A 12,500-nucleotide genomic window follows, 5' to 3' on the forward strand; every position below is an offset into this window, starting at 1 on the left:
TAAACTCTGGAAGAAAGGCATCAGCCAGACCAGGCTAGGTGACACAGGTGTGCATACTGTCCATGACCTAGCCTCCAACATGGAGGTCCAGCAGGGCAGCGGAGCCGCTAGGGACTCAGAGTCACAGCCGAAAGGTCTGTAGGACTAAAGGTACCGTGTCCGATTCCCCACATGTCCGCAGACTAACCTGTAGGCATCGATGCCCCCAGAGCCAGACACACAAACCCCGTGGGAGCAGTGTGTACACGGCGTGGCTGAGCGTTTGGCGTCTCCTCAGAGACACACATACAGTAGAGAACAAACATGAAGAAATAAAGACAGTAAACACATGTGTGTATGTACACAAGGGGATGTGTGGGCACCCCTTCCAGCAGAGCGTACCTATGCTGCCCATGACCCAGCCTCCCCCATGGAAGTACACCAGGCCCCTCCTCAGGCCAGTGAGGGGGGAGGTGGAGGTGGAGGAGGTGGAGGTGGAGGAGGTGGAGGTCCGGGTGGTGGAGGTGGTGGTGGGTTCGTAGATCCTCACAGGCACGCCACTGAAGACCCGGTCCAGGACCCTTAGCCCCGGGGGGACCGGGTTGACGCGGGTCAGGAACCGAGAGCGGAACCATCGGGTGAAGCGGACCTGGTGGCAGAGGCCCAGACGCTCCAGAACCCGGCCCTGGGGGGGGGGGGGGGAGAGACACAAAGTTGTGTTCAAAAATAGATGCCTTTTTTAACACAACTTTCAACTTTCCTTTTTTTCTGAATCTGTCTACGATTTGATTCGTTTGCAGCTGTTCACCGTTCAGGACAAAGAGAATGCGTCAAAGCTCCATTCAACACACGGATCAAACAGCCAGTCACTGGGGAACACTGGCAACTTTCTGAGCTGCAGACGACCTTGCCTTCCTTCTGACTTTGTGGAACTAGTTCTGGCTTATCTTTTTCCTTCCACTCGTCTGAGATTTATCAGCGTCCAGGGAACAGATAAGAGCAGACGTTTGCTGAAATAATGGCATTGACATTTCGCTTACACTCGAACAAGTAAAAAATCCATCTATTCAGGAGTACTATTCTAATAAGGACACTTATAATTATAATTACTATTATTATTATTACTGTATTATTAATTGTATTCCTGTAAAAAGGGTTAGGGTTATCAGGTCTGTCTGCGTCGACCGGAGAAACACTGTTCCTTAAATACGACCCAGTATCGGGCTGGGACCCGGCGACCACTCACCACCACGGCCCCCCCAACCAGCAGGCCGTGCAGGAGGCTGAGCTTCCTGCGCCCCCCCAGCCCAGGGGGGCTCTCCGAGTTCATCAGCTCCGCGTAGACGACGCCGTTGACCAGCAGCAGCAGTGCTGCGAAGAGGGCGGCCACGCCGATCAGCAGGATGGCCCATCCGATCTCCATGATGTCCTCCCTGCGGAACGCCGAACGTATGAGGCAGGAGCCCCTCCCTCCTCCACCTGCCCCCGGGGCCACGCCCCCCACAGAGGCCACGCCCCCCACCGGGCCACGCCCCCACCTCTGACCTTAGGCTGCTAATGAGGGCATGCTAGGCTAATGGGTGGCCAGGGAGGGCGTTGTTGTGGTGGTATGGAGGTGCATACGAGTGTGTGTGTTAGAGTGTGTGTGTCAGAGTGTGTGTGTGTGTGTTTGTGTGTTAGAGTGTGTGTGATATAGTGTGTGTGTGTGTGTGTTACAGTGTGTGTGATATAGTGTGTGTGTTTGTGTGTGTGTTACAGTGTGTGTGATATAGTGTGTGTGTTTGTGTGTGTTACAGTGTGTGTGATATAGTGTGTGTGTTGCGTGTGTGTGTGTGTGTGTGTGTGTGTGTGTGTGTGTGTGTGTGTGTGTGTGTGTATTGGTCTAATTATCTGGCCTCATGCTGGAATGTTGACTTTTGGACATTCAATGCCAAAGCATGTGGATTGAATAGATGTGGGGTCACTTGTGGGGTGTGTCTGTTGCCCTGCTCATCACCAACCTTATTTTCTGAACCAAATGCAAAAGTTATTCTTGTGTGTCTTGCGCCTCTCTCTGTTCTGCTCTGCCTGAACATCCAACCGTCCAAGGCTTCAGACCGAACCCTTTCAACATCGGCTTTGTCCAAAAAATCATTCTTATTTTTTTCTTTCATTCGGTCTGTCTGTCTTTCTTTCCCTCTTTCTCTTCTTTGTTACTTTCTGATATTGGTCGGTCATCCGCTCATCTCCGATGCTGTGGTCGTACTCATCTTCCTCATCATCACATAACGATGCTGTTAATCAGGTCAACAGCACTGGTCCCCACCCCACAGGCAGCAGCCCAGTGCCACTGGGTCCACCCCCCCCAGAGACACTGGGCGCGGACCGGGCCCACTGAGTGTTCTTGGTGAAGGTCGTTGGCAGCGGGCTGCAATACCCCAGCCCAGCTGTAGATGGCAGTGATGGCTTTACTGTCGACATCTACGCACTCAGGAGGAACACTGAGGAGCAGCCTGGAGGAGGAGGAGGAGGGGAGGGGGAGGAGGAGGTGAGGGACGAGGAGGAGGAGGAGGAGGAAGAGGAGGAGGAGGTGAGGGAGGGGGAGGAGGAGGAGGAGGAGGAGGAGGAGGAGGAGGAGAGGGAAGGAGAGTAGGAGGATGATGATACCAATCACAACAGTGGAAATTTTCAGAAGGTCACTCACAACAGTCCGAGATAACTTAGACAGAAAGATAGAAAAAAAGATTAATTATAGTGAGTATTATTCTTGTTGTGGACAAAAGTAACATTGCAGTAAACATGGTCTAGCATCCAACGTTCACATCAGATCTACTGAGTCATTCATACGACCCTCTGGCCAACGGTCATGAACCCCCCCCCTAACGAACCCCCCCAACGAACACCCCCTAACGAACACCCCCTAACGAACACCCCCTAATGAACACCCCCTAACGAACACCGCCTAACGAACCCCCCCAATGAACCCCCCCTAATGAACACCCCCTAATGAACACCCCCCCCTAACGAACCCCCCCCAAAGAACACCCCCTAACGAACCCCCCCACAACGAACCCCCCCCTAACGAACACCCCCTAACGAACATCCCCCTCCCCCTAACGAACACCCCCCTAACGAACACCCCCACATGAACACCCCCCCCTAACGAACTCCCCCTAATGAACACCCCCCCCTAACGAACCCCCCCCTAACGAAAAAACCCGCCCAACGAACACCCCCCCAACAGACCACCCCTAACGAACACCCCCCCCTAACGAACAACCCCCCCTAACGAACACCCCCCCCTAACGAACCTGCGGAGGCCCCTGGACTCTGTGGAGGTCGAGGCCTCTGACTCTGGAGGCCGGGGGCCCTGTACTCGGGCCCCTGTACTCTGTGGAGGCCGGGGGCCCTGACTCTGTGGAGGCCGGGCCCCTGTACTCTGTGGAGGCCGGGCCCCTGACTCCGTGGAGGCCGAGGCCCCTGTACTCTGTGGAGGCCGGGGGCCCTGACTCTGTGGAGGCCGGGCCCCTGTACTCTGTGGAGGCCGGGCCCCTGTACTCCGTGGAGGCCGAGGCCCCTGACTCCGTGGAGGCCGGGGGCCCTGACTCCGTGGAGGCCGAGGCCCCTGACTCCGTGGAGGCCGGGCCCCTGTACTCGGGCCCCTGTACTCTGTGGAGGCCGGGGGCCCTGACTCTGTGGAGGCCGGGCCCCTGTACTCTGTGGAGGCCGGGCCCCTGTACTCCGTGGAGGCCGGGTCCCTGTACTCCGTGGAGGCCGAGGCCCCTGACTCCGTGGAGGCCGAGGCCCCTGTTCTCCGTGGAGGCTGGGCCCCTGACTCTGTGGAGGCCGAGGTCCCTGTACTCTGTGGAGGCCGGGCCCCTGACTCTTTGGAGGCCGGGCCCCTGACTCCGTGGAGGCCGGGCCCCTGTACTCCGTGGAGGCCGAGGTCCCTGTACTCTGTGGAGGCCGGGCCCCTGACTCTTTGGAGGCCGGGCCCCTGACTCTGTGCATGAGGTTTTGGTTTGGCGATGGGGGGGACTACCAGCCAAAGGTACTTTTTCGCATGTAGAAGATTTGTGAATATTTTCTGGCCAGAAATGGGAAAGATTGTGATAATAGAATGGTGCAGAATGAGCTGCTATGGTGTGGCGGTGGATGGATTGATATGTAAAATGTAAATATAGATATACAAGGCTATGAAGATTTGTAGATTGATGTAGATAGACTGTCAGACAGACAGACAGACAGACAGACAGACAGACAGACAGACAGACAGACAGACAGATAGATAGATAGATAGATAGATAGATAGATAGATAGATAGATAGATAGATAGATAGATAGATAGATGTGTTTTGTTTATGAAGTATCAACCAACATCTATTTGATTATTGATTCCAAATGGTAATTGTGTCCACGGTGTAGGTAGGACTAGGTAGTACCACCGCAACACAAACACAAAGGGGAGGGCGGCCACGCAGCCACTCCGCGCAAGGAAACACCGCAATCAGACAAACAGATTCATTCACACTTCACATGTCAATCAGGATTAACGTCCAAACAAGCGTCTCCATCTCCAGCAGGTCTCTCTTCTCTCTCTGCGCGGAACCCCGTCGCGGTCAGATCAGGAGGACAGAGTAGAGCCGAGAGAGAGAGAGAGAGAGAGAGAGAGAGAGAGAGAGAGAGAGAGAGAGAGAGAGAGAGAGAGAGAGAGAGAGAGCAGCAGTTCAGTTCAGTAGCGCATGTTTCAAGCAGACAGTCGCGCTGTGCGTGGAGCAGCAGCCTACTTGTGCCATGTTTATGAGGCTGGTGATCTGCAGGCGATATGAGCGATCACCCTCACTGCTCCACACACACACCACAGCGTCGGGAGAAAGCGCGTGGACCATTGATTTATAACGTCTCGCGACACCGCTGCTGCTGCTGCACGTGATATTGTTTGCAAATGGATAACGCAGAAAGAGTTCGACAATAAGAATAACCTTCGTCTTCTGCAGAGTCTGACAACAGTTTTATTTAGTTTTGCGTCTTTTTGTGTGCAAACTTTAGCCCAATTGTCGGCACAGGTTATCGAAGGAGTGTTTTTTTTTTTTTTAAAGAAATGGATTTAAAGAGTTTGGGACGAGTGCTTATTTTTCCGGTGCAGATGATTTATTTGATCGTGAAAGCCGGTGTGTGCTCGCTGTTCCCGAGCCGGAGGAGGTCGCTGAGGGGGGAGGTGGTCCTGGTCACCGGAGGGGGACGCGGGATCGGTCGTCACCTTGCTCGGGAGTTCGCCAAGCAGGGTGCCAAAAAGGTAACGTCATTTTAACACTGATTTATGTAAAAAAAATATATATATATATTATGATTGAATTGCTTATTGGGTGCATAACTTTTATAGAAGTAAAACAAATATTCAAAAATCAATTTAATCACGTAGGTTGGATATTGTTGCATTTTTTTGTACAACGCTACATGAAGTTGCGATGTGTTCCGGCGAGGTCACTGTGTGTAGAGTACAAACTTGAGTGATATGTGAGATGATTTGAGTTCCCTAACTAAATCCCTAGCTGTGCGCGACAGAGACGTGCGTGTGTCCGTGCGTGTCTCCGCCCTCTCCCCCTGCTCTCCACATTCTATTGTTTTTCTTCCGTAGTATGAAAGCCGGGGTCCTGACCTCTGCTCGGTTCGTCCAATGAGATTGTAGACATGGGGTAAATTTCCGTTCAACTCTTGCACAACAGCGCGGGTCAGACGGAGGTCATGTCTGGTCGAACTTATTTCTCTGAATTACACACTGGCCGCTCTTGTGGTCAGCTGATGTAGTGTTGCAGTGCTTTCTGGCTACTGTTTAGACGCCAAGAGATTATCCTTAGGCGGAAGATTTCAAGCCAAAAATTGTTATTAATGTGTGTGTGTGTGTGTGTGTGTGTGTGTGTGTGTGTGTGTGTGTGTGTGTGTGTGTGTGCGTGTGTGTGTGCGTGTGTGTGTGTGTGTGTGTGTGTGTGTGTTTGTCCTTCCACGTGCATGTTCGTGTGTGAGAGGTAGAGATATGGGGGGTGGTGATGTATGTGTGGCAACTAGTTCAAAGTCATTGACATAATCACAACCCTATTATAGCTTGCAGCTATTTCAGTGTGCGCAGGCTTTGCATAATCATAACCTTTGTTAACACAACACATCAAAGCGTCCGCGTTAACCGGAGAGAGCTTTGTTTCGCCAGCACCGCGGCGAGGTATGCTGCTCGCTGGAGTCCAGGCAGACTTTATAGCCCAGCCCCCCCCCCCCCCCCCGGGGAGCTGGGAATGCAAGATACATGTTGACATGGTAATCTGATTACATATTACACATGGTTTACAGAGTAGAGGGCTGGTCTTCGGATTACAGGTTTAGGGAACAAACTCGATTTCCCTTACTTTCTCTACGTGAGGGGGTTGGGGGTGGAGAGTGTATGTGTGTTGGTGGATCGGGGGGGGGGCAAATGAGATGACATGGTTATTATTCTGGTTACACCAAATTATGTTTACAGAACATCCACCAGGAAAACATGGAACCCATTTCAACATTCTTCACTTCCAAGACACACTCTTCTGTGAGAGTGCCATAAAACAGGGCAGAAAATTGAGTTTGCTCCTCCAACTGTTCCCGTCATGGCCGGGCTCGGCTTTGTTTTGTCACAACACGATGTTCCAGCAAGCCACTATCCCCTGAACATCACTTCCAGCCGTGGCCGAGCGAGAAATGGTGGAGGGCGACGCGGCGAGGTGCTGAATAGCACCCAGTCGGCAGATCGCCCTCCCTCCAGCGCCGACGTGTGAGCGTGCTCTCACACCTCCTGCTCTATTCCTGGAGCTCCGGTCGGGCCTGGTTCAGGTGGATCAGGGAGCAGACCGGCTGCGCTGTCTGCCTTTGTTTTCACGGGAATTTCCCAGCACATTGTTGACAGCGCCTGAATGTAACAAGCCTTCAAACTTTGAACCTTTTCCGATACACTTTGTCAAGGCCCATGTCGGCCAGTGCTAAAAAGCGATCGACTCGTTCCCAAGGGCAGGATAGTGTCGTGGTTAGGGGGTTTGTCCACTCCTCAGAACCGTCTCCATTATTTACAGCCTATTTCTAGCCTGAATGCCCTGAATTCCCGTAATATTAAAACAAATAACTGATAAAAGAGTTCCTCCCCTAAAGTGAAAAAAGTCTTCTTCCAGTGAGTGGGCAGAATGGTCACATGCACCCTTCCATCCCACCAGTGGCCACTGCACCGGGCTGTGGCCCGACCTGGTGGAGGCCCACTCGGGTCCTCCACCGGGCTGCAGCCCGGTGGAGGACCGCTGAGGACCGTGGCGCCGGTGGCCCTCAGGGCCAGGCCTGCACTCTATGGGGCCCAGGTGGCGACTGGCGAGGTTTGGTTTGCTGTGCCAACCAGTCCACTTATCCAGGAGCCCCCCGCTCCCCTGAACCCCCATCACCTCCACTCTCCACCCCCCTACGTACCAGATGCTGTTCTCTGAAAGCCATTCACACTGAAGTCTGGGGGCTTTATTCCGCCCTGGCTGCTCAACGATGCCTGGAGGTGGGAACACGTTACAATAAGGGGGCGTTCGTTCTAGGATCTACAGAGATGCTGTCAGGACGGAGAAGTAAGGACCACCTTGGGTCTTCAGTCCGACACGAGGGACAGCAACGCCTGGACACAGGATGGATGGGTCGAGGGTTCTGAGGGGAGGGGAGGTTTGAGATATTAGCTGAGGCGAGAGGCCACGTAAGCCTTTAAAACCAACTCTTTGTTTTACTGGCTTGGTGGACGGGGCGACGTCGAGACCGGGCTGGGACCGATGTGAGCACCGGGCTGCAGCGGGTTGGACCGGCTGTAGTCTGGCTCACACCGGCTCGGCCGAGGTGTGCAGGCATAGAAGCACAATAATCTAGACGTAATGCAAACAAAACAACTGATTAAAAGTTCTGCATTGGAGAGAGATAGAGCCGGCCAGAATTTATTCCTCAGTTGGAAACGGCCTGTTTTGAAGCAGCTTGAGTGACATTCCCTGCACGGTCGTGGTATTCCATCAAGCGGTTTCTCTCCCAGGCCCAATCGGGCAGCCGGAACACCGGGGTATTTCTGAAGGTTTTTTTCTGAGGGGAAAGCTGTAGTCTGCAGCTGCAGTACAAAGGACGGCAGCGGGCCTTTCAGCGAGGCATTGTGGAGCGGCAGCAAGGTGTGAAGGCTTTGAGAACAACACCTGCCAGAGCAGCGCCGGACAACACCGCCGGCCTGAAGGGCAGGGGAGGGAACGGGAAGGAGGGTCACCTTTTCTTCTTTTCTCCTTTTTTTCCTCTTTTTATGAGTTCACTACCCCGTGTGAGGCCCCCTTTTGTGACTGCTGGTATTCCACCAGTGGTCACCCCCCCCCCCCCCCCCCCCGCTCTCTTCCTGCACATTGTTGTATTGAGGAAACCATCACTGAAAGAGTACAAGGGAAGCAACTCAGGAACTCCAGGGGGTCGATGGGATGAGGAGGGGATCTCGATGTGTCGACGAAGAACACACTAGTCGGTTGATTCGTTAAGGGGCTAGGTAGCTGTTGTAGCGCTAAGCTACGCTGAGCTCCCCCTGAAGCAGCGAGGTGCTGTCCTGAGGCTCAAAGCTGTCTGGAGCCCCGGAGCCAACTCCCGGAGCCGGGATAACAAGCTGCTCCTAAAGCCCCACATCGAGGGGCTCGGAGCAGGTAGAGCCTCACCTGCTCCAGACCAAGGCTCTCAGAGCCTCTCGCTGGGGCCGAAGACTGACGTGTGTGTGTGTGTCTGTGTTTTTTGTGTGTTTTTGTGTGTGGGTGATTCTCTGTGTCACAAAAGAGGTGACCCCAGGGAAAGTAGAGTGAACCAGGGCAAAGAGAACAGGTTTGTGTGCGTGTGTGTGTGTGTGTGTGTCTCGGCCCAGAGGCGGGAGACTCAGTGTTCCCAGCTGGGTATTGCCCTGCCGCTGACCCTGCTGTCTATGCAGTAATTAGACAACGGCAGGCGACTGCCTCCTGAACTCCTGCCGCCCCAGCCAATCTCTCCTGGTCCTCCCCATACAATGGCTGTGAAAAGCAGGGCTCGTTCCCTCCAGGGCACACACCCCACACCAGGCCCCCCTCCTGGGCTTCTATAGGGAGGGGGGGCTACAGGCCGAGCTGAAACTTGACTCAGCAGGTCCAGTTTCAAGGTCCATTCTCGCTCTAAAGAAGGACTCCTTAATTACCCGGTGTTAATTTAGGGCTTTTTGTTGATTGAAGAGTGTGTGTGTGTGTGTGTGTGTGTGTGTGTGTGTGTGTGTGTGTGTGTGTGTGTGTGTGTGTGTGTGTGTGTGTGTGTGTGTGTGTGTGTGTGTGCGTGCGTGCGTGCGTGCGTGTGTGTGTCAATCTGAATAGTGTTTTCTTACCATTACTGTCCTGGTGGTAATTTTGCCGTCCTTGTTTGATGTGATAGCGGCGTGTGTTTAGACGGCTGATAAAACTAAATTAATTTCACTTATAACAGGGGGGGCTTACTCCTTTTTAATAAGAAGTGTCAGGTTTCTTAGTTAGGGCTGGAATCCTATTACTAAGCTTTTTAAGTTATTTATGAGACCTGTCCTCATCGGCTGATTAATTAGCCGCTGCTTGCGGAGTGAGCAAACAGAGAGCTAATCAAGGCTGCTCCACAAAGCCACTCCTGGAGGGGGGGGGGGAACACCTATGGCTCAGGAGATAAAGAAAGCAATGTCATGCAGACCATAGTAGGCTTCCTCCCTCTCCCTTGCTCTTTTAGCTGTAAAACGACCCTATAATTGTTCAGGCCTTAGGTTTCCACTCAGATATTTTTCCTCCAGTCGACCTGAATGCAGATGAAGAGCCTTGGGAACGTGGTTTCCTGTGTTTGTGTTGTTCTACGGAGAGTGTGGTTCTGATGTGAAGCCGGTTGTTCACACGCCCGACCCTCAGGTAACTCACAGCCAACGATGCGATGTTGACTGTGAGGTGAGCGGGATCGTCTGAGGATGAGGTGCACTTCGTTCTGTCATCGTGCAGCCTTCCCCCTGAGGTCCGTTGGTGGAGGCCTGGTCTTCCTGAGCTGACAGAAATACGAGGCCAGTGGAGTTCAAGGAGGCGTTGATGATGATGATGATGACTATGATGAAGATCCAGCATTGTTTGACTCAAAACATATTTACCATATTTGGGAAACCCAGGTTGCTCTTAGCCTTTAAATGACCCTTAGGGTTCTGCGGAAAAGGTTTTTTGTATTATTTGATGGTTAAAAGCTGCGTTCAGAGGACTGCGTGTTTCTCTGTAAACGTTCTCTGAGGGTTTGGAATGACACGGTGCTCCACTTACATCCAAAAATACACACAACCCCTCAACACACACACACACACCCACACACACACACACACACACACACACACACACCTACACGCTTACACAACACAATATCGCTTTCCACTGAACTTTATGCTCAAATATTAACCCTGATCACGGGCAACTGGCCAAATCTCACACACACACACACGCACTGGCACACACACACACACACAGACACACACACACACACACACACACACACACACACACACACACAGCGCCCTAGCCAGACTTGACAGTCCTCATGTGTCCAACAGGCCGTGTAATGTCCCGGAGAATGTGTTTGTGTGAGAGATGAGCAGGCTCACCCCCTGATTTCATTACCTTTCCCTGACCCCACAGATTGACAGATCTAATTGCCCAATCACTGCCCCTCCCCCACAACCTCTATCTAATCCCACCCCCCCGCTCTACCCGCGATCGGATGACCAGCCCCTCATTTAGTCGACGGGCAGAAGACGAAGCAGGAGAAGAGACAGTTCATTCACACAGTAACCCCTCCCCCTCTCTCCCCCCACCCCCACTCCTCAGTCCTTTAATCTTGCTTTCAGTCTATTTGTTCGTCTGCAAAGGGCCTCTCTGTTCTCCTATGAAAACCGAGCAGCCGTTTCAGAAGCCCGAGATCTTGGTCACAGATCTTCAGTGCGGTTCTGATTCTGGGAAGACATGAGGAACACAGTGTTTTGGTTTTAACTCCCACTGAATCCTCTTGAAGTGGAGAATCGTGTGTTTTTTTAACTCAGTGGAATCTTCCGTTCAGTTGTACCATGTAGCGATGTCTGTTCTAATCTCTCTGTTTCCTCCAGCTGATCCTCTGGGGCCGCACAGAGAAGTGCCTGAAAGACACCGCCGCAGAGATCGCCCTCTCGGGGACCGAGTGCCACTACTTCCTGTGCGACGTGGCCAATCGAGAAGAGGTGTACCGACAGGCCAAGGTGTTGAGGGAGAAGGTACGCTCGCTCTGGTGCAGGGCACCTCATGTGACTGGGTTCAGAATGATATCCCTTTGGGTTGGGAGTCTTAGTAGATTACTCAATAACTAAAAAAAATAAATAATTAATAAATAAAAACAACTTTTCCAATCTTTCATTCATGTCTCATTCAAGAAGATTTGAGATTAGATATCCCAGCCAGTCAGTCAGCCAGCCAGCCATTAAGTCAGCCAGCCAGCCAGTCAGTCAGTCAGTCAGTCAGTCAGTCAGTCAGTCAGCCAGCCAGCCAGTCAGTCAGTCAGTCATTCAGCCAGTCGGTCATTCAGCCAGTCAGTCAGTCAGTCAGTCAGTCAGTCAGCCAGTCAGCCAGCCAGCCAGTCAGTCAGTCAGTCAGCCAGCCAGCCAGCCAGCCAGCCAGCCAGTCAGTCAGTCAGTCAGTCAGTCAGTCAGTCAGTCAGTCAGCCAGCCAGCCAGCCAGTCAGCCAGTCAGTCAGTCAGTCAGTCAGTCAGTCAGCCAGCCAGCCAGCCAGCCAGTCAGCCAGCCAGTCAGCCAGCCAGTCAGTCAGCCAGTCATGCGGTGAGACCTTCTAACTCCCTGTTTGGCGGTCAGGTGGGGGACGTGACCATCCTGGTGAACAACGCGGCGGTGGTCCACGGCAAGAGCCTGATGGACAGCGACGATGACGCCCTGCTCAAGTCCCAGCACATCAACACCCTGGGCCAGTTCTGGGTAAGACCCCCCCCTCCTAATCCGGGCCTTTCTCCCCTCATTAGTTGGTTTACCTCTGAGGTGGTGCTAATCATCACATACAGCTTACTGCTCTGGTTCTGCACCGGACCTGGAATTCCCACCTCTCGCTCGGAGAACAAGGGGGATTTCCTGCCTGCGGATTACCCTCTGCTGTTTGCCAACTCTGGTTTGAGCTGCCTGCGCCCGTTGTCAAAGGCGTCAGTCAAGGGTGTGTCACCATGCCTGGTTAAGTGGGGTATTTCCAAATTGCCCCTCCATTCCGCAAAAAGACATCAGAGAGGTTTTTTGTAACCCCTGGCATTTTAGAATGTGAATAGAGTTCGGGAGGCTGATGCAGCCAGACAGAAATGCAATTATCAACCAAATGGAACCGCAGTCCGCAGATCTGCCCCTCGCCGGTTTCCTCTTCTTTGTGCTCTGCAAGAGTCGTGGATATATATGGATATATAGTTGTGGATAGATAGTTGTGGATATATGCAGTGCACTGCATATATCCAC

At 52.8% G+C, this 12,500-nt stretch overlaps 2 protein-coding genes across 2 annotated transcripts in view; one reads left to right on the forward strand and one right to left on the reverse strand.

Annotated features, from left to right (window-relative positions):
- Nucleotides 1–1,402, reverse strand: part of aadacl4 (arylacetamide deacetylase-like 4) — a gene marked incomplete at both ends in the record, with an annotated part of 2,663 nt that extends 1,261 nt beyond the window's left edge. The window contains 3 exons of the mRNA XM_079748431.1: nucleotides 382–460; nucleotides 506–664; nucleotides 1,226–1,402. Coding sequence (XP_079604557.1) covers nucleotides 382–460; nucleotides 506–664; nucleotides 1,226–1,402 — 415 coding nt within the window. The remainder of the gene's footprint in view (nucleotides 1–381; nucleotides 461–505; nucleotides 665–1,225) is intronic.
- Nucleotides 1,403–4,780: 3,378 nt separating this feature from the next.
- dhrs3b (dehydrogenase/reductase (SDR family) member 3b) overlaps nucleotides 4,781–12,500 on the forward strand; it is a 10,427-nt gene continuing 2,707 nt past the window's right edge. The window contains exons 1-3 of the mRNA XM_079747909.1: nucleotides 4,781–5,254; nucleotides 11,126–11,269; nucleotides 11,862–11,981. Coding sequence (XP_079604035.1) covers nucleotides 5,060–5,254; nucleotides 11,126–11,269; nucleotides 11,862–11,981 — 459 coding nt within the window. The 5' untranslated portion in view covers nucleotides 4,781–5,059. The remainder of the gene's footprint in view (nucleotides 5,255–11,125; nucleotides 11,270–11,861; nucleotides 11,982–12,500) is intronic.

The sequence above is a fragment of the Pollachius pollachius genome (assembly GCF_949987615.1).
Source record: "Pollachius pollachius genome assembly, chromosome: 12".
Lineage (NCBI taxonomy): Eukaryota > Metazoa > Chordata > Actinopteri > Gadiformes > Gadidae > Pollachius > Pollachius pollachius.